General features: G+C 33.6%; 10 protein-coding genes and 6 pseudogenes across 16 annotated transcripts, besides 13 other annotated features; 10 read left to right on the forward strand and 6 right to left on the reverse strand.

Moving 5' to 3' along the window:
• Positions 1-487: part of a mobile genetic element that runs on past the window's edge.
• Positions 488-525: a mobile genetic element.
• Positions 526-1,174: 649 nt separating this feature from the next.
• Positions 1,175-4,176: a mobile genetic element.
• On the reverse strand, positions 1,561-2,538 carry TVAGG3_0767070 (annotated as a pseudogene). The gene has a single exon. A coding segment is annotated over exon 1 (978 nt).
• A 533-nt stretch (positions 4,177-4,709) lies between the features above and the next one.
• Positions 4,710-4,746: a mobile genetic element.
• Positions 4,747-4,750: 4 nt separating this feature from the next.
• Positions 4,751-5,315: a mobile genetic element.
• A 2-nt stretch (positions 5,316-5,317) lies between these two features.
• Positions 5,318-5,354: a mobile genetic element.
• A 1,178-nt stretch (positions 5,355-6,532) lies between these two features.
• Positions 6,533-6,570: a mobile genetic element.
• Positions 6,571-8,487: 1,917 nt separating this feature from the next.
• TVAGG3_0767120 lies at positions 8,488-9,115 on the reverse strand (annotated as a pseudogene). Its single transcript has one exon. A coding segment is annotated over exon 1 (628 nt).
• Positions 9,116-10,137: 1,022 nt separating this feature from the next.
• Positions 10,138-10,200: a mobile genetic element.
• Positions 10,201-10,320: 120 nt separating this feature from the next.
• Positions 10,321-10,429: a mobile genetic element.
• A 140-nt stretch (positions 10,430-10,569) lies between these two features.
• Positions 10,570-10,678: a mobile genetic element.
• A 164-nt stretch (positions 10,679-10,842) lies between these two features.
• Positions 10,843-16,056: a mobile genetic element.
• Positions 11,316-11,708, forward strand: TVAGG3_0767170 (phage tail repeat-like family; the record flags this gene model as incomplete). The annotated part of the gene is made up of 1 exon (XM_051245849.1): positions 11,316-11,708. One exon carries the CDS (start codon positions 11,316-11,318, stop codon positions 11,706-11,708), a length of 393 nt encoding a protein of 130 aa, XP_051092436.1.
• TVAGG3_0767180 (uncharacterized protein) lies at positions 12,679-13,080 on the forward strand (the record flags this gene model as incomplete). Its single annotated transcript, XM_051245850.1, has 1 exon — positions 12,679-13,080. The coding sequence occupies one exon, from the start codon at positions 12,679-12,681 to the stop codon at positions 13,078-13,080; it is 402 nt and encodes a 133-aa protein (XP_051092437.1).
• TVAGG3_0767190 (uncharacterized protein) lies at positions 13,100-13,264 on the forward strand (the record flags this gene model as incomplete). Its single annotated transcript, XM_051245851.1, has 1 exon — positions 13,100-13,264. One exon carries the CDS (start codon positions 13,100-13,102, stop codon positions 13,262-13,264), a length of 165 nt encoding a protein of 54 aa, XP_051092438.1.
• Positions 13,284-13,868, forward strand: TVAGG3_0767200 (phage tail repeat-like family; the record flags this gene model as incomplete). The annotated part of the gene is made up of 1 exon (XM_051245852.1): positions 13,284-13,868. The coding sequence occupies one exon, from the start codon at positions 13,284-13,286 to the stop codon at positions 13,866-13,868; it is 585 nt and encodes a 194-aa protein (XP_051092439.1).
• TVAGG3_0767210 (uncharacterized protein) lies at positions 13,913-14,276 on the forward strand (the record flags this gene model as incomplete). Its single annotated transcript, XM_051245853.1, has 1 exon — positions 13,913-14,276. A coding segment is annotated over one exon (364 nt), but the record flags the coding sequence as incomplete, so codon positions are not given.
• On the forward strand, positions 14,354-15,203 carry TVAGG3_0767220 (annotated as a pseudogene). The gene has a single exon. A coding segment is annotated over exon 1 (850 nt).
• A 27-nt stretch (positions 16,057-16,083) lies between the features above and the next one.
• Positions 16,084-16,341, forward strand: TVAGG3_0767230 (uncharacterized protein; the record flags this gene model as incomplete). The annotated part of the gene is made up of 1 exon (XM_051245854.1): positions 16,084-16,341. One exon carries the CDS (start codon positions 16,084-16,086, stop codon positions 16,339-16,341), a length of 258 nt encoding a protein of 85 aa, XP_051092441.1.
• A 48-nt stretch (positions 16,342-16,389) lies between these two features.
• On the reverse strand, positions 16,390-17,701 carry TVAGG3_0767240 (annotated as a pseudogene). Its single transcript has one exon. A coding segment is annotated over exon 1 (1,312 nt).
• Positions 17,702-18,014: 313 nt separating this feature from the next.
• On the reverse strand, positions 18,015-18,389 carry TVAGG3_0767250 (uncharacterized protein; the record flags this gene model as incomplete). The annotated part of the gene is made up of 1 exon (XM_051245855.1): positions 18,015-18,389. The coding sequence occupies one exon, from the start codon at positions 18,387-18,389 to the stop codon at positions 18,015-18,017; it is 375 nt and encodes a 124-aa protein (XP_051092442.1).
• A 14-nt stretch (positions 18,390-18,403) lies between these two features.
• Positions 18,404-19,451: a mobile genetic element.
• On the forward strand, positions 18,500-19,451 carry TVAGG3_0767270 (annotated as a pseudogene). The gene has a single exon. A coding segment is annotated over exon 1 (952 nt).
• A 209-nt stretch (positions 19,452-19,660) lies between these two features.
• TVAGG3_0767280 (uncharacterized protein) lies at positions 19,661-20,017 on the forward strand (the record flags this gene model as incomplete). Its single annotated transcript, XM_051245856.1, has 1 exon — positions 19,661-20,017. The coding sequence occupies one exon, from the start codon at positions 19,661-19,663 to the stop codon at positions 20,015-20,017; it is 357 nt and encodes a 118-aa protein (XP_051092443.1).
• An 891-nt stretch (positions 20,018-20,908) lies between these two features.
• Positions 20,909-24,805: part of a mobile genetic element that runs on past the window's edge.
• Positions 20,914-21,789, reverse strand: TVAGG3_0767300 (protein of unknown function, DUF4106 family; the record flags this gene model as incomplete). The annotated part of the gene is made up of 1 exon (XM_051245857.1): positions 20,914-21,789. The coding sequence occupies one exon, from the start codon at positions 21,787-21,789 to the stop codon at positions 20,914-20,916; it is 876 nt and encodes a 291-aa protein (XP_051092444.1).
• Positions 21,826-22,275, forward strand: TVAGG3_0767310 (uncharacterized protein; the record flags this gene model as incomplete). The annotated part of the gene is made up of 1 exon (XM_051245858.1): positions 21,826-22,275. The coding sequence occupies one exon, from the start codon at positions 21,826-21,828 to the stop codon at positions 22,273-22,275; it is 450 nt and encodes a 149-aa protein (XP_051092445.1).
• Positions 22,292-22,656, reverse strand: TVAGG3_0767320 (annotated as a pseudogene). Its single transcript has one exon. A coding segment is annotated over exon 1 (365 nt).

Genomic DNA, 24,805 nt, shown 5'->3' on the forward strand with positions numbered 1-24,805 from the left:
TGCCTTATTGTATATTTCTGTCAGAGTCATTGATTTATGAAGATCATTTTTTTCATTTTGTAACTTTTTAAATTGTCTGCATTCGGGTATATGTTCCTTTTGTAAATCTTCGGAAACTGAACTGTTCTCAATTTTAACTAAATAACGTGCTTGACAAGAATGATCGATGCAACGGTAGTAACGTTCAATATTATTTGAATTAATAATATTTGTATGATCATGCGAATAAAGCATATCTTTGCGAACAATTGTATCAGGATATTTTCCAGTAACTGCGGGAATATTTTTAACTGCAATATAACTAAAATATCTTCTGACAGCTTTAGATTCATTTTCGGCGTATTTAATATTAAAATATTGAAGAACTTGTTTGATTATATTCGTTTTTTCATGTCTCGATGTTGATTTTTGGTATTTATCAGATTGTTCCCTGATAAATATTTTATTTTCGTCTGTAAAGTTTGCTCTTTTTTGATTAAATATATATTGTTGTAAACAGAAATTCATCAAAAGTGACACATCAGAAAAGCTAAAATATTGAATTTTTGGAACTTTTGATAGAGCACGCTTTTAAATATTAATTAAAGTAAATGTATATTTTGTAAAGATTCTTTTTAATAAAAAAATAAAAATTTGAAGAAGAACACAAAATCTTCTGAAAAATAATATCACATAAACTCATATTATTTTCTAATATATAACTATTTTATATAAAAATCAAATTCAATGATCTTAAAAGCGAAGGATAAACCTCAAAATTTACGAATATAATGAGTGGGAATATAATGCTTATCTATCATAAAACCATATGAAATATCAATTTTTGCTTTACGCCTAATTTTTGACGACAATTAGCAAAAAATGTTAAATGTTAACACTCAGTCCATTTGAATATGAAAAATAAAATTGACTTTGATTAAATGTTTTTATTTATCATGCAATTCTTCTTGCGACCAAAGATTTGAATAAAAGTTCAAAAAATAAGATAGCTTAAAAAATAATATACGGTAGTGTTTACTAATAGATGAATAGTATATAAATTCTATTAAAATGGATTTGATCCAAAAAAATATAAAATCAAAAATAATTGTTATAATTTAAATGAAGAAGTAATTTAAAACGATTTTATTTATGATCAAATTTTATATATTTTTTTGGATCAAATCCATTTTAAGGGTATAGTAAACTCAAAATTCTAGAGTTTTGAGAGTGCCAATAAACTCTATAGGCCTATATATATCTATATTTTAAAGGAGAGGTTACGCCATAATATTTGATATTATAAATTATTAATTCAAAATAAAAGTAGAAAATGAAACTAATTTTATTCTAACCTATATAAATATATCAATAATCTAAAATGATTATAGTCTGAACTATATTTTACCAGATTATCAAATATAAGAGAAATGAAATAAGGCATAAAAATATCATAGCATAATTATTGGATAAATGCATTAATAAATTATTTATATCATAATGAGAAAAAATCAAAATAAGAAAATGAGCATAATAATAATTTAATTAAAAACAAAAACAATAAATAAAATGTAATTTTCGTTAATCAAAGTCATCAATGTCTTCGTCTTCTGATTCCCATTCGGACTTGAAAACTTGATAATCTCCTCCTGGTACACTCTGAATGGATTTTTTGTATTTGTTCTGTTTTTTAGAACCTTTTGTAACAGTTTTTTGTTTCAATATCATTTTGGAGTAACAATTCTCTTCAAATGATTTGACACAATCTTCTGGAAGTGGGGAAGATGTAATGCTTTTTGTATATCTCCGAGAAAATGCTCTGGATCATTCCATTCTAAGATTGCAACGTTAACTCTAATGTTAATGTTCTTCCAGGCTCTTGATTTGTCCAAATAGCATGCAATTTTGGAGTTAAACGCTTCATTCATGCAGGTAGATCCAATGGAAGAAACTTTGGAAACTATGGGTGTCCATTTGTGAACCCAGTCATAGAGCATGAATTGAAGTTGGATCGAATTGACACCTTTTTGCCATTCAAAGCATTTGTAATTGTGCGGTTCGCAAAAAGAATGATTGCCTACGTAATGGTAGACACAATTCTCCCACATTTTCGTACGTTTGTCAATATTTTCTTCGGCAAAACATGACCAAAGCCACATACTTAGGCTTGCATTCAGACCCCAGAAAGGTCTCTCTATTTTTTCAATCTTCTGAGTCTTGTCGTTGAAAACTTCAACTGTCTTATGAGAAGCTGAGAACTTTGTAAAATCTTTTGAGATATTTTTTGATACATGACCTGGATCGAATCTTTCAAGATGAGAGACGCCAAATTCTTTAAAGACAGAGACACTTTTGTTATCTCGGTCTTTAATAATCTCTTTAACATCTTTCAAGATATTGTATTTCTTTAATTGCTTCAAGATGATTCGAGTTCCAGCACTTTCCATATTGTTGGAAGCTCCGGAATACTGAGCATGCTGTCTGTTTCCACCAATATGGTTGATGTTCACGCATGCAAGAACTCTTTTTGTGACAGCATCGAGCGCAGTTACTGTACAACTTGGCGAGTTTCGCCTGTGCGTCCATCTTGCATCAATGGATAAGTAACCACTGAAGGACTTTCTCGACAGCATTAGGGAAATACTTTTAAGTCTTCTAATCTTATCGTCACAAAATCTCTGTTGTCTCATGACACCACTCTTCACAGGGGGCTTAGTTCCACAAAGAGAAAGAAAGCGAGCACCTTTTGTATATGGCATTCCGGTCATTATGCAAGCACCAAGCATCTGTCGCGCTGAGAGTCGACGACGTTCGTGGAGTAAAATGTTATGCATTGCCTTTGTTTTCCGTTTTGGGTGAACAATATGGCCCATACAACAACAAAAAAATGAAATCCCGCCAAAAGTGAAAATTGAATAAAAAGTAATAATTAATAAATATATACTATATCATTAGATGAATATTTTGGAATAACATTTTAAAATCGAGGTTTTTCAATGGATAACGGTTCAATCAAAAATTTGACCCCATTTTAGAATCTACATTAAAAATGGAACATTTCTGTCGTTTCAAAATTCCAAAATAACGTTTCTATTCCTCTCAAAAGTAAAAATAAACTTTATTGGGGAAAAAATATTTTTATTTTCCAAAAAAAAATGAAAACCTTAAATGCAAATCTAATTTTGATGCTTTTGTTTGTGATTTTTTTGGATTTCGAAAAAAATTTGAAAATTCAGACAAGTTACCATTAACACTAACACGTTTCAGCGAGTCGGTCCCATCAGAGAAATTTTCATAAATCGGCGATATAATTTATTATTTCAGCAAAAATATTCTCAGATCCAACTAGAATAAGGTCAAATTATACAAATTTAGCAAAGGCTAGTTATCCTACCTATTCAATTAACTTTAATTTTAAATAATTCAAGACAATTCTCAAAATTACCTTAATAATCGCGTTCTCTTCGCAAAATGACGATTCATCATTCACTACCAGCATAACTGAGGGCTTGTGCTCACAGAATAATACAGATAATTTACTTATTAATGCAAAATTTAGTACCAAAAGGTAATCATAGAAGATACAAAAAAAGTTTCTTTATTTTGATTGCTGATTTTATTTCTTCTAAAATTTACCAAATCTAAAAAATCCAAAATTGAATGCTATTGAATTTCATGTTTATGTAACATATACTATTTATTATATAAGGAATAAAAATTTTATAGTTTTAATCAAAAATAAAGGTGTACTAAATGCATACAAAACAAGGTATTTTTTACTCATCCAAAATATGTTAACAGTGCTATTTATATAATCAATATCCGAATTTCGAAATCATTTTGATGAAATCTTTATTTTAAAATTGAGTTGACTGTTAAAATCACCCGAGAAGAGGGATTATCTCAATGAAAAGTACATAAAATAGCAAACGCACAAGATGGCACTATGCAGCTTTATATTGTTATACAGGATGAACATATAAAATGTTTGGAAAACACTTACTTCGTTCTACAAATGTGTATCTCTTTATATCAAAGATTCTTCTCAAATTATTGAGAGACTTCTCTCAAAAAAAGGAAAATTTGATAACTAAAAAAATTATGGCATAACCTCTCGTTTTGCATAGATATATATTTACATGGTCACAGAGCTTATTTTCATTGTCAAAACTTAAAAATTTTTAGTGGACTATACCCTTAATAGAATTTATATACTATTCATCTATTAGTAAACACTACCGTATATTATTTTTTAAGCTATCTTATTTTTTGAACTTTTATTCAAATCTTTGGTCGCAAGAAGAATTGCATGATAAATAAAAACATTTAATCAAAGTCAATTTTATTTTTCATATTCAAATGGACTGAGTGTTAACATTTAACATTTTTTGCTAATTGTCGTCAAAAATTAGGCGTAAAGCAAAAATTGATATTTCATATGGTTTTATGATAGATAAGCATTATATTCCCACTCATTATATTCGTAAATTTTGAGGTTTATCCTTCGCTTTTAAGATCATTGAATTTGATTTTTATATAAAATAGTTATATATTAGAAAATAATATGAGTTTATGTGATATTATTTTTCAGAAGATTTCATTCTATATGCCTATGAAAAGTACTCTCAAAACTAACTTTTTCCTAATTATAATTAAATGTAGAATATTGTATTATGCTTAGTATTATTTCATTTTTCTCATTCAATTTAGAATTTACAAATGTCAAAAAATTGAGAGCTGTCACTTTTGATGAATTTCTGTTTATTACAATATGATTTTCCCATTAAAAAATGAAATGATGCAAAATTTACGAAAACCGTTCGAAAATTGAATCAAAAATGAAAAGTAATACTTAAATGAGGAATTCTTTGAGATATTGGTCTTAGATTGAATGTAGCGTCATTCTTATATAGAATATATATTCATATCATCGGAAATATGATAAAAAGCATAATAATAAATGTCAAAAAAGTGAACAAATAAGCAAAGATATTTTTTTAAAAAACAATGAAAAGTAATACTTAAATGAGTAATTCTTTGAGATATTGGTCTTAGATTGAATGTAGCGTCACAAATTTCACAAATATAATTTACTATACAATTTTATTCATTTTTTTAAAATGGCTGACGACAGTCTGTATCAACTAACTCAACTAGTCAAGCATAATGATTATTCTTCGGATTCATTAAATCAACTTTATCAATGCATAAGTACAATGACAGAAAGATCAATTGGATGCTTGAATTGGGATAAATTTTTCAAAAAAATCACAGTGACTGATGAAGTTCTTTTACATTTTTAGCATCCGTTTTAAACATTGAAAAGATATCAGAATTGTAATAAACAGAAATTCATCAAAAGTGACAGCTCTCAATTTTTTGACATTTGTAAATTCTAAATTGAATGAGAAAAATGAAATAATACTAAGCATAATACAATATTCTACATTTAATTATAATTAGGAAAAAGTTAGTTTTGAGAGTACTTTTCATAGGCATATAGAATGAAATCTTCTGAAAAATAATATCACATAAACTCATATTATTTTCTAATATATAACTATTTTATATAAAAATCAAATTCAATGATCTTAAAAGCGAAGGATAAACCTCAAAATTTACGAATATAATGAGTGGGAATATAATGCTTATCTATCATAAAACCATATGAAATATCAATTTTTGCTTTACGCCTAATTTTTGACGACAATTAGCAAAAAATGTTAAATGTTAACACTCAGTCCATTTGAATATGAAAAATAAAATTGACTTTGATTAAATGTTTTTATTTATCATGCAATTCTTCTTGCGACCAAAGATTTGAATAAAAGTTCAAAAAATAAGATAGCTTAAAAAATAATATACGGTAGTGTTTACTAATAGATGAATAGTATATAAATTCTATTAAAATGGATTTGATCCAAAAAAATATATAAAATTTGATCATAAATAAAATCGTTTTAAATTACTTCTTCATTTAAATTATAACAATTATTTTTGATTTTATATTTTTTTGGATCAAATCCATTTTAATAGAATTTATATACTATTCATCTATTAGTAAACACTACCGTATATTATTTTTTAAGCTATCTTATTTTTTGAACTTTTATTCAAATCTTTGGTCGCAAGAAGAATTGCATGATAAATAAAAACATTTAATCAAAGTCAATTTTATTTTTCATATTCAAATGGACTGAGTGTTAACATTTAACATTTTTTGCTAATTGTCGTCAAAAATTAGGCGTAAAGCAAAAATTGATATTTCATATGGTTTTATGATAGATAAGCATTATATTCCCACTCATTATATTCGTAAATTTTGAGGTTTATCCTTCGCTTTTAAGATCATTGAATTTGATTTTTATATAAAATAGTTATATATTAGAAAATAATATGAGTTTATGTGATATTATTTTTCAGAAGATTTTGTGTTCTTCTTCAAATTTTTATTTTTTTATTAAAAAGAATCTTTACAAAATATACATTTACTTTAATTAATATTTAAAAGCGTGCTCTATCAAAAGTTCCAAAAATTCAATATTTTAGCTTTTCTGATGTGTCACTTTTGATGAATTTCTGTTTACAACATTACTTTTTTAAATGTCACTTTTTGTGTCACTTTTCACAAATTATATATGTTTTCATGTTTTGTCACTTTTCTGTCACTTTTCGGGTAAAAACATTTTTATTATTATATATAAATGAATTTTACAAAACCACCGTTACCGTTCTTTGGAAATAAGAGTAGATGTAAAGATATTATATTGAGAGAACTTAAGAAACTACCGAATGGGCTAACATTTGTAGATTTGTTCGGTGGAAGTTTCTATATATCCCATTTGTGCCATACAATATTCCCAGACTCAAAGATTATATGCAATGACTTCGACAACTATATGAACCGTCTCAAACATATTCCAGACACAAACAATATATTGAAAGAGTTAAAAGAAAAGATACCTATAGGTAAGATGGAACGTATACCATTAGATAAGAAAAATATTGTGAGAGAGGTTTTGAAAAAAGCAGAATATATAGACTGGGATAGTATATCTGCTAGATTATTATATAGTGGTGCTATAAGAGTTCATGACATTGAAACACTTATGTCAAAAGTTTTATATCTTAACTATACAAATGTTTTCAAAGAGGACATATAAAAATATATTGAGGGTATAGAGTTTGTGAGATGTCATTGGACAGAGTTGTATGAAAAATATAAAGACAAGGAAAATGTTTTCTTTATAGTGGACCCGCCGTTCTATAACACATGGGATTTTCAATACCAAGTAGACTGGACTTTGAGAGACTCTTTAGAAACTTTAGACGTTATACATAACCATCCATGCTTTTACTTTACATCCGATAAAAGTGGTTTGGAAACCGTTATGAGATGGTTAGAGGACATACATGACTATGAGTTTATATATGACAAGATAGAATATGAGAGAGGTCCTATAAACTGGAGAAAGTGTCACAATAAAGAAATTTTATTAGTAAGTAAATGTGGTTTGAAATAGGACTACTTGTTTTAGGTTTTTTCCATTGTGTCATTTATTTATTTGACGTGGCAGAAAAGTACAGAGAATATGAAGATGAACCAATGCCTGCAAATGTTCAGCATATGTACTCGTAAGAGATATTTTTATCTAATATTAAATGGACGCACAGAACTTAGCGAATGCACAGCAACCTGGACAACCAAACCCAGAGAATATTCCAAATGAAGTTAGAATACAAACTGCAATGGCAAACTATGGTCAAGTGCCAACAGATGTACAAATGCAAACTGCCATGTCAAATGACGCTGTGTTAGGTTTGCCACCATGGTATGCAAATATGAGATGGAAAGAGTTTTATACAAACCCTGAAGTGGGATATAAACAACTTTATGCAGATGACGCGAACACAGGAGTTGACCCAGAATATGTTTTCTACAGAGGAGAAACAGAATGTATGAGCTCCAGTTAAAGAATGCTATGGAACTCAACAGGAAACGTAAGAGACTAGGCGGACATTAGATTTTTACATATAGTAAAATGGGTTTCTTCAGTAAGATAGGAAACTTCTTTCGAAATGTTGGAAGAGGTATATGGAATGGAATAAAATCTGTCGGAAGAGGAGTATGGAACGGTGTCAAAAATATTGGTAAAAGAGTAGGTCAGTTTGTTGGTATTATACCTAAAGACCCTGAACCAGAAGAACAAGCTCCTGTAATACAACAGCCTGAACCTGCACCACAGTCAAGTTGGCAACCAAATCCAACACCTCAACCGTATTAAAAAATTATATTTTTATCGTTCGATAGTAGTTGTATATGAAACTAAGTTCTAAGTAAAACGCATGGTATAATGGAATTATTCTTTTTCTTCCATCTGTAGTAAACCATACTTGAAAGTCTGAAATACTTCCACTCGGTGGTTCATATAACTTTGTAGGTTTTTCGTAAAAGTCATTCATCAGACATAAGAAAGAGTTTTGCGCACCAGAAAATGAAGCATGAACAATAATAGCATCTGGGTCGAAAATATTTTCATATGTTCCATTAGGGTTTTCGACTTCATAATAGTCCGGGTACTGGATATGCTGCAGGCTGATTTAACATCCTCATAAATCTATACCATGCCAAGTTGTTATATTTTGTAGAAATATAAACGTTTTCTCCAAGGTCTTCTATTTTATTGATTTTAACAGTTGCACTTTTCCTGTCATAAATAATATCGAGATGGTATTCTCCTTCGTCAATGTTAAACTGGTTTGCATATTCAATATAGATATCGTTTATTTTTTCTTGAAAAGCTTGAAGAGTTGTTTCTAAGTTTATAAGCAAATTAACTTGTAAAAGTTTTCCTTGTTCAAATTTCTCATACATACGTTTTTCTTTGTTATAGTATCGAACTTCAAAACCGACCGTAAATGGGAAACCATGTATGGCTTCTGAAATGAACTTCATTCTACGAAAGCCAATAGCTTTTGTGACAGATGGGTCTCTTAACCATCTTAATGGGTAGTCAAAACGATAGCCTTCATGCTTTACGGTATCTGTCTCAAACTTTTGACCGACATTAGTAAAAAGTTCATCTAATGGTTTAGTTGTAGCAACTCTAGAATTTTCTTTTTCTATTGGAAGCATATTTTATCTATAATAAAAATGTCAAATGAAACAGCGTCTATGAGAGAAATACAACACAACCGACAACTCATTATGCAAGCTCTAAAAAGAACACAACAAACTTTTCAAACTATTCTAAGATATCTGAGTCATTGAAAGGGGGTGACTTAAAACTGACAATAAACCCAATGACAGATGAGTTTCTGTTTCAAGACAATAAGAACCATACTGTCTGTATAAATCCAACAAAAGGAAACTTTAAACGAGAAACCTATAAATGAACTTCTTTTGAAAGCAGATGTTGACAACAAAGCTGACAAAGAATATGTAGACGATGCAATAGCAAAAGAAGAAAAGAGCTAACAATGCTTATGCAACAAAAGAACATACTCATCCTGAACTAGCAGACAAAACATATGTTGACAATAAAATGTCAAGTGAAGTGACAAGAGCTGAAAACGAATATTCTAAAAAGACTCATATACATTATATTAACCAAATACCAAGTCTTAAGGAAACATTAGAGACAAAAGCAGATAAGACTCATACACATTCTATATCTGATATTACAAACTTACAAGAAACCTTAAACAGGAAAAGTGCCGTTGGACATACACATTCTATATCTGATATTACAAACTTACAAGAAACCTTAAACAGGAAAGTGCCGTTGGACATACACATACCATTGCAAATATTACAAACTTACAAGAAACCTTAAACAGGAAAAGTGCCGTTGGACATACACATTCTATATCTGATATTACAAACTTACAAGAAACCTTAAACAGGAAAAGTGACGTTGGACATACACATACATCTTCTGAAATAACAGACTTAAACGTTAGCCTTGAAAATAAAGCAGATAAAACATATGTCAATGAAATATACCAAAGTTTGATAGGAACAAAAAATATTGAAACTATTGTTGGTGACTTTTCTGTCAATGAAGAAAATAAATATTTTAGATGGCAGTTGGTACAGTCCTTAGAAAATGGTACACGGTATAAACTCATTCCGAAAAATAACAATGAAATGTATGTATGTTATATACGAAAACGATAAAAACAGTTTGACAGAAAAGTGACAACTTTACGTGTCAAAAATATAAAAAGTGATATTTTATTCATCATTATCTTCTTCATAATTTATTTCATATTCTTCGTCTTACCAACAAAAGATGGGAATGTGAACAATTGCGGGCAATTTTTAGCCATTTTGGCTTGGAACTAGAGCCTGCGAGGTACATGGATAGTATCAGTACCTCACAGGCTCTAGTTCTCTATATGGTGCCGAGAAATTTTGGTGAAATGTGGTCGCATTTCACCAAAATTTTTTCGGCGCCATAGGATGAATTGGAGGGTGAGAGATATTATTCATACAATACTACTCTCACCCTCCAATTCCCAGCCAAAATGGCTAAAAATTGCCCGCAATGTGAACAATTGCGGGCAATTTTTAGCCATTTTGGCTTGGAACTAGAGCCTGCGAGGTACATGGATAGTATCAGTACCTCACAGGCTCTAGTTCTCTATATGGCGCCGAGAAATTTTGGTGAAATGTGGTCGCATTTCACCAAAATTTTTTCGGCGCCATAGGATGAATTGGAGGGTGAGAGATATTATTTCATACAATACTACTCTCACCCTCAATTTTAATTACTTAAACTCATTCTATTTTTTTGACATGTAAATGTCACTTTTACTGAGATCTGACACAATGTCAGATCTCTTTTTTTCGTATATAAGATGTAAGCTATAAAAAGAATGATGGTACACAAGTTAAAGTTCCATTAGACAACAACTGCTACTTAAACTTATATGGAGACGAACAAAAGAAATATTTAAGCGTTTATGAAATGGTGGATATGATATTACCTGACCCAGCTCCGGCACCACATTATTATGACTATGGAGATGACGACAGAACACCACATGTAGATGAACAAAAGCTAACATTATATTTAGATTATTATAGATATAAAAGATATAATGCAATAGAAAAAACGAGAATAGTATATTATTATACAGATGACAGAAATAAATATTATAGTCAAGACTTTACTTACCCTGAAAACATAAGATTATATTATAAAAAATATTCTGACACAAACCAGAAGAAACCTGAAATAGTTGCACTATATTTTAAGTTCAAAAGAGACAATCCTATAATATCTCATATGTTTGATTTAATGAACCCAGTAGGTTCTATTTATACATCTATGGATGCAAGAGGTCCTCAAGTAATGTTTGGTGTTGGTGCATGGGAACAAATAGTCAACAGGTTTTTGTATTGTGCAAACTCTTCAAAGGAAACAGGTGGAAGTAAAACGATTTCAGGTGAAAATTTACCTGCACACAGTCATTACATAGATTTAAGTACATCTCAAGCAGGTTGGCATAAGCATAGATATTGGGATTGGTCAGGAATGACAAAAGGTAAAGGATATGATGTTAAAGACGACGTTAAGTTTGCTATAAATTGTTACTGGAGTGACACTCAGGGAGAAGGAAACCATACACATTTCGTTTCAGGATATACACAAACAACGGGACAAAGTAAAGAATACATGCCACCTTACATGACAGTTTACGCACGGTATAGAATTGCTTAGTCGTCATTTTCAACTTCTTTAGCATATTCGTCAGGAGTTGTCTTATATTTGTTAGGAACTGTCTTTGAAAGTATACCACCTTGAACTTTGACAAGTTTGAAACGAGGTCTGACAATAGTAGTTTTATCTTCTGCTTGCAGTGTGTACATTTTGCCATGTTTGCCTAAAACTTCATAATATTCTCTTGTATACTTTCTTCTATTTTTACGAACACGAATGTGAGTACCTGTCGAGTTCCCATTGTTGTCATAGTCAATAGTATTTTCATATGGGTCGCGTTTAGGTATTTCTATTTTTACTTTGTCACCTTTCTGAAGTTTGAAGCCCGGCATTCTTTCTTGTTTGTCTCTTTTGACTAAATTATTAAATATATAGTCTTTCTCTAAGTCAGGGTTGTTTTTCATTTCTTCGGGGGGTGGTTTCCCAAACCTTTTTGTTTACGGTTATTGTAAATATTTAAAACTTGTCTCATCTTTGCCATGGAGAAGTGTCTATACTTGTCGTCATATGACATTTCATTTGCTTCACCACCTTGTGGTTGGTTTAAGTCTCTTAACATTTTTATACAACCGTCAATGACACCAAGAGCAGAATGGTTTTGGTCGACAATGAAATATTGGTTTACATTTTTTGAACGCAGATAGTTTTTTACATCATCTGATTTGAAAGAACTTTCACAGTCAGATGTCAGTTTTGTTGGATGGTATTTGTCAACGAATATTGTCAAAGCAGTTTTCACATCTAAAATATTTTTGGACTAATGGTATGGCTTCACAGTATCTTGTGTTTTGACCAACAAATATTAACCAGTATGGAGGTCCATCTGTTCTAACTCTCGGAATGTTTTCCAAGATATCCATAAACCAAGCATTTGGTGTTGAACTAAAGATTTTTATCATGAGTGCTTTCTTTGTCGCTTTAGAAACATAGGGGTCCTTGTTCGGATTCGTCATTTTTTACCCTATAAGAAATGGGTTTATTTGGCGCATTAGCAGGAGTCGCATCTAGATTTTTACCCGCAGTGGGAACAATAGCCAGAGGTGCATTTGGAATTGGAAGGAAGATTTTGAGTACATTAGGTATACTGAAAGAGAAAGCACAACCTATTATACAAACTGTACAGAAAGGTTGGGATGTAGCACGAGATGCAACAAATCTTATTCCAAATCCTGAAACAAGAGGAAAAGTTCAAGGATGGATGGACAATGTAGGAAGACAAGCAGGAAACTATTATAACAAAGCAAATGACTACTATAACCAAGCAGGACACTATATGGACCAAGGTGAAAGATTCTTTAACAGAGGATATAACCATGCACAACAGTGGGTAAACAATAACCAACCTCAACCGCCTCAAACGTGGGGAATGTAAAGTTTTTTATTGAGATGAAATGAACAATGCAGCATTGAGACAAATGAGTTCAAGATGGATTTGTCGGCTTCCAGCATTTAAACCGATACCATATAGTCAGGCTCAGCATGTGAAACTGAATGATATTATTAAAGGAACCATCCCACCTCCACAACAACAACCAGTTGAAAACAAACCAAACTAAAATTTTTTACTGAGATGAAATGACCGAAGAAGTTGAAACGGTAGATTTGACACCACAAACAAAAAGTTCAGAACCATTGTCAAAACCTGTCAAAGAACTTACAGATGAAGAGAAAAATTCAATAATAGAAAGTGCCAGGTCTGGAAATACAAACCCTAACTATAAAGTCACTTTTCATAGAAATGGAACGGCTAGTATCTCAAAAAAGAAACAGACTCTCACAAATAAAATATTGAAGTCTGAAGGAGCTTTCGAGACAACAGATGGAAAAGTTTACTTCACTGACCAACAGTTCATTATAGAACATCTCATTGACTTAGAGTCGAAATATTCTAAACTTTACAACAAACACAAAAAGTTGAAAGGAAAACAAAAACAAATGGCATATGATATTTATGAAGATGTTGACGACACAACTGTTCCTGCAAGTGAAGTAAAGTCAGAGGAACCGAAAAGTGACGAAAAACCGATAGAAGAAGAAAAACCAAAAACTGAAGATAAACCAAAACCAAAGTTTAGTTTCCAAACTAAACCAAGTCAACCTTCATTAGCTGGTATGGGTTGGCGTCAAAGACTTATGGCAGCAGGCGGTTATGTAAAGTAAAGAAAAAATATTTTTTTATTTTTATAAAAATGCCCCCATATAGAATGGACAGAAAGTCTGCTAGAATAAAAGCAGAGTTGCAAAGATATGGTTGGAGAGTTTCGAAGAATTTTAAATATAGGAAGGGAAGACCCATAAAAGTCTATGACAAATTGTCTGGTCTTCGCTACGAAATGGATTTGGAAACAGCACGTGCCAATTATCCAAACAGACTAGAGAGGTTAGAAGAAGAACGTCTTATGGACATGCCTTTCGATGTTAGTGAACCTCAAGTTGAAGGACACGACGGCTTTGCCAGATTCTACTGGAAACATGACGAACAATTGCATCCTTTGAGAAGGAAAAAAGGAAAAGGTGAAGACGCACATGCTCCCATGGAAAGAACAAGATATGCATATGAAAAGTATCGTGAAGTTAGAAGTCAAATTACATCTGGTCGAACCTTTACAGTAAACTTTGACGAAGGAAAGAACAAAGAAGGCTTCATGGGAGTACTTGCTGCAATTCAAGACGGAAATAAGAAAGGACACAATCTCAGATTGACCATAACAGATTTGGATGGTCACATTTACTATGCACATGGCAATGAACAAACAGCCGCAAAACTTCTTGACGCTTTCAAGACTACAAAGAGAGAACAAATGGTTGACTCCGACTCAGACATTTTGAATGCAATTGAAGGAATTGCAAGTGTCAAGTTCGAATGGTACCAACCTAACCCTCAAGCAGTCAGACAACATGCTGATACTTCCCGTTCATAAATAAGTCTGACATTGACTTGACAAGGTATGGAATTTACAATTCAATTGAAACAATTGTCAATGAACCTTGCATTCTTACATGTCTCAGGAACTCTGGTCTTGTTACAGATGAGAAGATGAAGTATCTTGAGTCATGTGTGAAGACAAGGTACATTCTCAGAGGTCAATTGGCAAAAATTGCACCGTTGGCAAATGTCAATATCCGAGTCAACATACCTACAGCTAAAGGTTCTTCACATGACGACTATGTTGTTGACAAAGACTTACCATGGTTGAAGATTGTAATTGTCCACAACCACTTCATGTTGAACGAAAGTCTTACAAACCCATTCTTTGGTAAAAGTAAGTGCAACATTGTCAGAGCTGTAAACATTCTTTTCGAGAAAGGTTTGTTGGAACCAATTCCAGATGACAAGCTGACAGAAACTTTTGTACCAAAAGACGAAACAAACTTTTCATTGTTAGCAAGACCAAAAGTTGTTCCAGACAAAGTTCTAGTACAAAAGAAGTACACAGTTCCACAAGGAGTTGGTATGTTCGGATACCAACCTGAACCAGAAGAACTTCCAATGAGGTTGCAAGAACTTCAAGATGCTATAAACAAACTTCCATTGAGACATCCAATTGACGTCAAATTGTATTGGAGAGCATCTGAGTTAGGTCAGAAGGTTTTATATGAAACAGGTTGCTTCGACGATGTTTATGAGATAACAGGAGAAGTTTCTCAGAAGATAAGAGACTCACTTGAATTTCCACAAACTGGACCAATTGGTTGCGACAAGTTCGACTCAGATGAAAAGATATACTATGTCGACCTTAACGCTGCATACATGAGGTTTGTCCAATATATTCCGACTGGAATTCCAAACGAAGATGGTGAGTTCCCGGGAAGGAACTATACAGTTGGAAAAGTCATACAACAACTGTATGATATTAGGAAAGCTTCAAACCCCAAACTTGCAATGACACTCAAATTGCTTATGAATTCGACATGGGGATATTCCATTAAGAAACCTCAAGAGATGAAGAGTAAACATTATGAGAAGGTCGACAACTTTGTTGAAAGGTTTTCTCCTTTTGTTTTGAAGTACGAATTCACTCAAGGTCAAAGTGGCTTAGTAACCACATTAAAACCTATTGTCGAACATTGGTCTTACCCTCAGTTCGCAAAGGCAGTCCTTGACGAGTACAACAAATTCTTCTCCGAAGTCAAATCGAAAGTCAAGGTTTACTATGAGAACATTGACGCACTCATGACGAACGAAGAAGGATACAACAAACTCATTGAAATGGGAATGGTCGGTGAAAAGATGGGTCAATTCAAATTGGACAAAATTTTCACCGAAGTTCATGTCCTCTCCAAGCGTAAGTACTGGGGTGTTAAAGAAGATGGTGAAATAGTTAAACATTGCATGAAATAAAAAATTTATTTTTAAAAAAGTGACATTTTTTTAATGGCGTACATCCCTGAGCGCTTCGTCCAGTTCAACCAAATGTTGGTCTCGGACCCAGGCAAGAGATATTCCAAGCCCGAACTCGACCGTCTCTTCAAAGAATGGATTGAAGACTACAGAGGAGACGAGTGGTTGACAATTGAATTTGCTCGGGCTTGGAATTGCTACAGAAGGGTCTTAGACGTGGACCCAAGACTCACGTACAGAGGTTGGGATGTGGTCTTCACATTCCAAAATTGGTACGAATACCAAAAATAAAAACTTAAATTTACTTGGGGTTTCCCCCTAAAATAATTTTTTTTACTCTTAGAACCACTCGAGGTTCTCCTTACGGTTGTTGAGCTTGTCACCGTCAATGTGTCTGACCTTCGTCTTCTTGTCTGGATTTGGAACCCATTGAATTGCGACAAGCTTGCCCATGGAGATTGAACCGCGATTCCGAAGGTTAAGGTTCAAGTGTCCCAAGTTGTTGAGGACTGGGGTAAGAACCTTGCCTGTCTCCTTGTTGCGGATTTGGTATGGGTAGGGTTGGGAAATTTCGTAACCGTCATCGGCAACAAGGGTTGCCCATGTAGCGGCTTCAGGAACTTCTTCTTCTTCTCTTCTTCTTTGTTCTTTCTTCCTCTTCTTCCTCGACAATTCCTTCTTCAATTTGGTACTCACGAAGTACGGTGTTGCATGTTCTGTCCTTTCCGAGTACCTTCCAGATGGCGTCTATCTCTTCGAAGAAACGGTAGATGAGTCTGGCAAGGTCTCGGTTCTCTCTCTCGTAATTGCGCAAGGTTTCCGCGAAATCGTTCAGGCATTTCTCATTGGAAGCTTGGTTCATGAGGACATCGGCTTTAAGTTCCTTCATCTCTGTCATAAGACTACTTTGGAGAGTCTTAATGGTGTTTGTCAGATGAGCTTTCAATTGGGCAATTTGAATTTGAATTGGGCGCTTGTCTGGCAACCTTGAAAGGACATCTGCCATTGTGTTCGGCTTCGGTGCTTGTTCGGACATCGAAAAAATGAAGTGGTTTGAGAATGACGGTTTTACTTCAAAAAGCTGGTTATGACAGTTAAGTCATACAACAAGTTTAAAATAATATCTTGTTCTTCTTCTGAACGTTTGTTGTCTCTTCCGATAAAAGTTTCGAACATGAGAACCAAAAAACGTTTTTTGAGGAACCGAAAGAGTTCAGGCAAATTTTCATATTCTGGATATGTTGGGAGCAGTTCAAAACATCTGAGCTGACTTTCGGACAAAATTGGGACAATGTCAGAAAATTCATCTTTGGTCGGACTGCTTGAAGGTAAGTCCCTTACATGTAAGTAGCTCTGGTAAAGTCTTCTCATTCTGCTAACTTTTGGAGTATAGCTTCGTAGTTTAGAGTTTTAATTTTAATTGTCTTATTCCTCTCTTGACATCTAAACGGTAAGTATCCATGAGGTCAAGAGTAGCTTTGGTAGCTTTAAGTGGAGCTATCTCTTCTTTGACTTGTGCAATTTTGGTTGCAATTGTGGTTTGAGCTCCTTCAAGTTCGCCGTCTATGTCGTTCTCAACGCCTTCAACCATGGCTTGAAACTCTTCATCGGTCCATTGAGATTGGTGTGGGACGAATTTAACTTGCTTCATTCAAAAAATGAAAAAAATGTTTTTACTCTAAACGTGCCATGTATATGGCTATAAGAAACTTACCAGAAGGCTTCTTCTTCACATGAGTCTTTGGCAACTTGAGAGTTCTTGTTGGAGTTGGGTCTGGAATTTCAATTCTCTCTCGAGCGCGCATTCCCCACTGTCTTTCTTGCCACCATAAACTGTGTATTGACCGAACTTGCATTTGCAGGAAGACCGGTCAATACAAGGTTCACAGTTGAAATAGTTGTACTCATACCTGGTGAGTACGAGTGTGAGTAAAAACATAAAAAAGTGAGTTAAAATGAGATGTTTACTGAACTGGCTGAATGTCGCCTTCACAGGTTATGTAGAACGGCTGACCAGAGAAGTGAAAGAGAGACTGAATTGCCAATTTCATATGGGGTAGGGGGTTCTCCTTGTTTGGTATTTTTATCCAAGGACGTTTGTTTAGGAACTTAACAAGAGCTTCTCTTTTGGCGTCCTTTATGCCATCGTAGGCTGTCCCGTCTGGTATTTGAATTGGAATTCCAGTCGAAGTCTCGAGCTGAAGTGTAGACCTTCCAGAAATAGTGATGAACTTGACCTTGGGCTTCATTACCTTGCGCAAGTAGTCTTTTACGCAGTCGTTAAGATCAATGAGATAAATTGCCTCGTCAAGTCTTTCTTGCATTCCAAGTTCTTCCATCCGACAGGAAAATATAGGGTGTCCAAAGGTGCATTTAGCACAGCGCTCTATATGAGACTATTAAAGGAGATATATGCTGATTATAAATATATAATAAAAAATATGAATATATGTATATGATGAGTATGTTGTATTTTGGCGCCATGCCGGGATATAAAATGAATTTTGAGACAAGAGGCGGTTTCGCGGGAAATTTTGGCGGGATTTTTTTCATTTTTTTAATGAATCATAAAGAAAACATCCTCGCTCTTGCAAAAAAATGCAAAGACTGTAAAAAATCTACGAGACATTGGTAAAATGCTTCGGTATGGATGCTCCTAGCTATTCCACTGTAACGTATCATGTTAGGATGTATCACTTCATGAACAAAAAGGCGCACATCATAAAAATTGACAAAAAATCGCCGGATCAAAGAAAAATCAAAGCAATTCTTCAAGCGCTAGATGAAGACCCAAGAGCATCACTCAGAAGGATAGAGGAGATGACAAAGATACCACGTACAACAGTCAGTTATTATCTGCACAATTATTTGAACTACAAACTAGCGTATACACGTTGGGTTCCGCACAACCTTAATTCAGTTCAAAAAAAATCTAGAGTCCAATCTTCGAAAGAGCTCCTCTCTATATTGGGTGCGTATCAATCCAAGAAGTTTCGCTTTTTAGTAACAGGGGACGAGTCTTGGTTTCAATATGCAACAGAAGCCAAAATCATGTGGATCCCGAAGGATGAAAATCCGCAAACATTCCCGAAGAAAAAAATTGACACACCAATGATGATGTTGTCGGTTTTTTGGGGCGTGAATGGCATCATCGCAATTGATATTCTTCAAAAACCTAATACGATGAATGCTCAGTATCTAATTGACAATGTTCTTACTCAAATTATCAATTCTGATGAGTTTGAGAAATCCAAACAACAAAAACAAAAGTTTGCAATTCATTTTGATAATTCAAGAGTTCACAAAAGTCATAAGGTAATGAATTACTTGGTGGAAAACAATGTCAAAGTTGTTCCAAACCCAATTTATTCACCTGATATTGCACCCTCTGACTTTTATTTTCCCGACAAAGGGAAAAATTTTTCCTTCCGACGGGAAGAACTCTTCCAGTTGTCCGTCCGTAAACCATTCAAATTTTCGAAATTTGAGAACTTTTTGGTCGAACTTCAGAAAAAGTTTTTCCTTCCGACAGGAAAAGTTCTTCCATCCGACAGGAAAAATTTTTCCTTCCGACAGGACACAAACGGATGACTGACGTTCCTCTTCCTGAATGCCTTCCAAAGCCAGAAGAACTGAAAGCTGCAGAACCACAACAGTCTCCTCAGCAACCTCAGTTCCAGCAAGTACCTCCGAATTACTACCAATTTCCACCTCAAGGTTACTACCCACCACAAGACTTCCCGAACTACCCTCCTCAGCCTATGCCTTACTTCCCCAACCCTTGGTTGTTCCAGCAAGCTCCACCCTAGCAATTCAATTCCAATCTCAATCGAAGAGAGACCAAATTCGAAGAAGGTCTGAACCGCTTACGCAAAGAGTATGCTACAGCTCCAATGGAAGACGACAGGCTTTCAGTCTCTTCCCTCAAATCGACCGATTCGACTCGTACCACAGATTCGGTTCGTGACCGTGAAGACTACCTCAAGCAGTCTGAGAGACTCTTCATCCTACAACCATTTACAGTTGGAGCTCTCAAGAACATGCGCAATTACGAAGGTCAGACACCAGCTGGAGACCGCAAAACAGACGTACTCGCAAGAGCCGTCCAGCTCGTCAAAACAAAGACGGAGATAGTCGACTTCATACTTGCAGCTTGCCCTTACAAGTAAAAAAATAAACAATTACGAATTAAACTTTTTACTCTTCTTTCTGAGTTGTTTAGAGCTGGTTTCTCTTGTAGAAACCTTTCGTACTCTTCATGGTCATGTAATTGCGAATTTGGTACGCAATTCCAGGTTCGTTGTTTTTGAACCTGATGTATGTAACGCTTCCATCCTCCTCAGGGAAGTAAGCTGCTAACATCTGACCAAGTTTTCTCGGTGACTCGGAGCTCATAAAAATGTCACTTTTTAAACGTTAAGTTTTTAGTCTTAATTTACCCTTTGTTTTGTCAAGGTAGTATTGGAGTGCAATTTCTCCAAATTCTCTGTGTCGGAGTTCTTCAGCATTTTCCAAGGTGTACCTGGAGAACTCAAAGAAGTTGTCAAGAACATACTGCCATGCTGCTCTTCTGAGTTCGTCGGTATTTTGGAAGTGTTGCACCTTCGAGTCTTCGGACATGAAAAAAATGACACTTTTTCTATTAAACCGTTTTGGCATTTCTCATGAGTGAGTATAGTTCTGCCGAACCATTGGAAGAGAAGAAGTACCCTTGCTGGCAAAAGACAAAAATAGTTGCCTTAGTTGTCATTGCAATTGTACTCGTAATTGAATTCATTGTACTTCTCTTCACGTACATAAAACTCAACAATGGTATTTGCTTTAAGAAGCTACCATCTTACTAAGACTAAACACTTAGATTTTTCAAGCTTGACTTTTTACAATTTGAACTTTGTTTGCGTAGATATGAATTCTGAAAGAAGTATGAGGGTCTTGTATGACTTTGTACTTCTCCCATAGTTCATGTCTGTCAAACTTACCTGCCATGGACTCTTTCATAAGTTCCATGAAATCGTCTTCGGACAATCCGGGGAAAAGTATTATGTCAGTAAGTATTCTTTTAACATCCTTACTTAAACTCTTTGCTGTCTGTACACAAATGACAACTGAGATGTTAAAGTGTCTGAGCTTCTTAAGAATTCGACACATATCTTGTTCTCTATTCTTTAACAAAGGATGAGAGGCGAAATCATCTAAGATAAGAAGACATCTATGGGGGTAAGTCTTCCAATCGTAAGATTGCAATTTCTTCGAAATGTATTCTATCTCTTTCTGTTTGTTTCTGAAGTGTTTCTTCTCTAATATTCTCTGCATTTCCTCATTTGGGTCTGTAAACTTAGAATTTATATACTCATTTATAGCATTATACTTCAAAACTCTTCTTTGGTACTTCTTTATCCAATCTAACAACTCAGTATCCTTTATACATACTAACTTAGACTTCTTTATAATATCTTTGAACGAATTGACGGTTTGGTCAAATTGACCAGAAGTCGAACAAATGACTACTAACTCATAGAATGGGTTCTTCTCATCTAGTTCTTGTTGTTGTGCAGCCATTTTAAGATAAGTGAAAGTCTTACCAGACCCAGGTGGTGCAATTAGACCTGTTATACCATTCTGAGCAAATAAGAACTTGTCATGTATAGGCTTTATCTGAGCATTTTCTAACTTCCTCTTGTTCTTGTTTAAAACATTCTCAAATTTCTTGTCAATGTCAGCAAACTTTTTTTCTAACATATTTTTAGAAAAATTAAAATTTTTATCTTTTAGAAAATGTCTAGCGATTTCGCTACCTATATTCGAGACAAACTTTTTGACAGCAAAACATCTGTCGACCATAAAATCTTACATAGTGTAAACAAGAAAGGTGAATTTGTTCTAAAGTTCTGTTTCTGGGAATATGACAAGAACCATAAAACATTACAAAGAGCAGTCTTAAAATTTGTCAATGACAGACTTGTTGACAGAGATGACGCCGATTGGAAAGATGAAGTCCAACAAAAGTTCTTAGAATGCAAAGAAGACACATGCGCTGTTCTTGAAGATGAAATAGAAAACAGAATAGATGAGCTATTAAAGGACAAAGAACTTTTACATAGATATGGTTCTGAGAAATTTGACATATCTCCACCAGAGAAGAAGAAGAAAGAAAAGAAAGAGAAAAAAGTAGAAGAGAAGAAAGAACCTGAACCAGTTCCAGAGAAAAAGAAATTTGACATGTAAAAATAAAATTTTATTTTTAGAACATTTCTGGGTCAATGTCAATGTTCTCTTCCTCTTTAGGAGCAAACACTGGCTTAGACTCTAAAATCTTTTTACCCAATTTACCTTGAACTTCTACAACTTTAGACTCATAATATTCATAGTCGTCTGTCTTCTTTGGTTCATAAGGTATAACAAGTTTGTATGCTTTGCCTTCTTTAAGGTTTGAGAACCTTCTGTCAAAACTTTCTTTGACTGTTAACAAACCTTCTATGTCTAAGTCTTCAAATTTCGCACCATTTTTAGTCACAATAGCAAACTTAACTGGTTCGATGTTCCAAACTTTGTCAAATGAAGACTTTTCAAAATGGTAGAAGTAAACATTCAAATATGTGAATGGGTCTAGTTCTTCTTTAGTCCTGACATGTACTTGTTTACTGAAAATATTTTCGTCATCTTTTCTATCGGATAAAAAAATATTTTTTTAAATTTACTCAGAAAAAATTTTTCTTTGTATATACACCATTCTGTACGTCTAAAAGACTTTTGACATTTGCCAAGAATGTTCGTTTAGACGCTGCATATAACCATACTCTTGACAATATTGTTTATATTCATCATATAAAGACTTTTCATCTAACACTCAAAGTCGCTTTCATCTTATGAACAGTTCATATACACTCTTGTTTGCTTCTAACAATGTTTGTCTCTCTTCGTATGTGGAATTTGTCTTGGATTGAACTTAGAAATATCTAATGTCATGAAATATGAGAACAAGTGTTGTAAAAGTCAGATGTCAAATTTCTGCTAAGTCGTCAAAATATTTGTATCTTGCATATGAGAATCTGACGTTCTGACAACTACATATCTTCTGTCAGAACTTTCTAACTTCATCGGAACAGCATTGTTTGAAACCATAATGAAGTTTGCAACATTTTCACAAACTCTTTGGTCTTTATACTTTCTTTCAACAACTCCAACTTTGTCTGTTATAAGACTCTTCAAAGCATCTGAGTTCAAAACTTTTGTTGTATCTATACTTTGAAGTTCATTGCAAACTATAAGTTTCATATTCTCATTGAAGGAGTTAAACTTGCCAGATGTTTTCTAAGTTTGTCATATTCGATTCGAATAACCTTCTAACAGTTTGCACAAGAATATCTGTAAAGAATGTTTCTTACCTGTTCCTTGTTTTCCAATTATAATGAGAAGCAGTTTCATTTTTAGCACTTGGATGTTGTAAGATATTTGCAAACCAACATAAGATATACTCATAGACTCTTTCGTTTCCATTGCATATAATTTCTTTGACATGGTCTAACCAAGCTTCTATAATTACTGTGTTTCCATTCTACTTGTTCGTATTTATATCCAGTGAAGATAGAATAGAAGTTTGGAGAAGGTGTATAGAACTTTATACCTCGAACTGAAAAATCTTCTAACTTTGACAATAAGATATCCCAAGCATCTAACATCTTCATTCCAACTTGTACAACTTTTATTTTCTTAAGTTTCTGTCTACATTCTTGTTCAGACACTATTGTTGCTCTTGGTTTGTTAATGACAACATCCCATTCTTTCATGACATAACATTCTGGGGCAGAGTCAACATAAATGACTAAACGTTTCAAATTCTCGACTGCTTTGTTATAGTCTCTAAATGGACACATATTTCTGAATGCTTGGAAGTCATAAAATCTGAAACATCTATTCTGTACATTTTTTATAAAAATAAAAAAATATTATTTTTTTATTCTTGACTTTGTTGTTCATTTGTTGCATTTGTTGTTCTTGAGCTATTTGTTGTTGAAGTTGTTCTTGTAATACAATACTTTCACCAGTTGCATCTTCCAATTCGAAACTTTCTGCCGTCATTGACAAATACATAGGACATAAAAGTTTACAGGAACAAAGTTTGCGTCAACTAATGTCAACGTTATACTTGCCAAAGAGATCTAATATTTTCCGGCGGAATATGAATCTTCGGGTCTCGCTGATTCGATTTCTGCAGTCAGATCGTAAAAATACCCACTACATAGCCTGATAATCTCAATTTAAGTTCCTTAATTTTTTTGAAAAAAAAATTAAAACTCCCTTATCAAACATCATGCTCATTTTTACGAATTTCATTTTTCCTTTAAGTTTAAAATATACGCTTTTTAGCATGTTTATAATACATTTTCAATTTACATTTACATTTTTATTTTTGAATTGTTTATTTATATTTCCGTTTGAACAATAATATTTATTGAAAATTGTGAGAGAAACGGATATAATAAAAAACACCATACAACAAAATTCACTTTTTTTCATACTTACGCGGATCACTCCTTTTCGGCCCAATATGCCGGAAATGATAAAACTCTCAGATCTAGTTGCTAAGATCCAAACTCTCGACTCTCAAATCTATTTCCTCAGATATTGTTGCTAAGATCTACTTCCTCAGATCTTGTTGCTAAATCTACTTCCTCAGATCTTGTTGCTAAGATCTACTTCCTCAGATCTTTTGCTAAGATCTAAACTTCGACTCTCAAATCTACTTCCTCAGATC

This window comes from Trichomonas vaginalis, chromosome III (assembly GCF_026262505.1).
Source record: "Trichomonas vaginalis G3 chromosome III, whole genome shotgun sequence".
Taxonomy (NCBI): Eukaryota; Parabasalia; order Trichomonadida; family Trichomonadidae; genus Trichomonas; species Trichomonas vaginalis.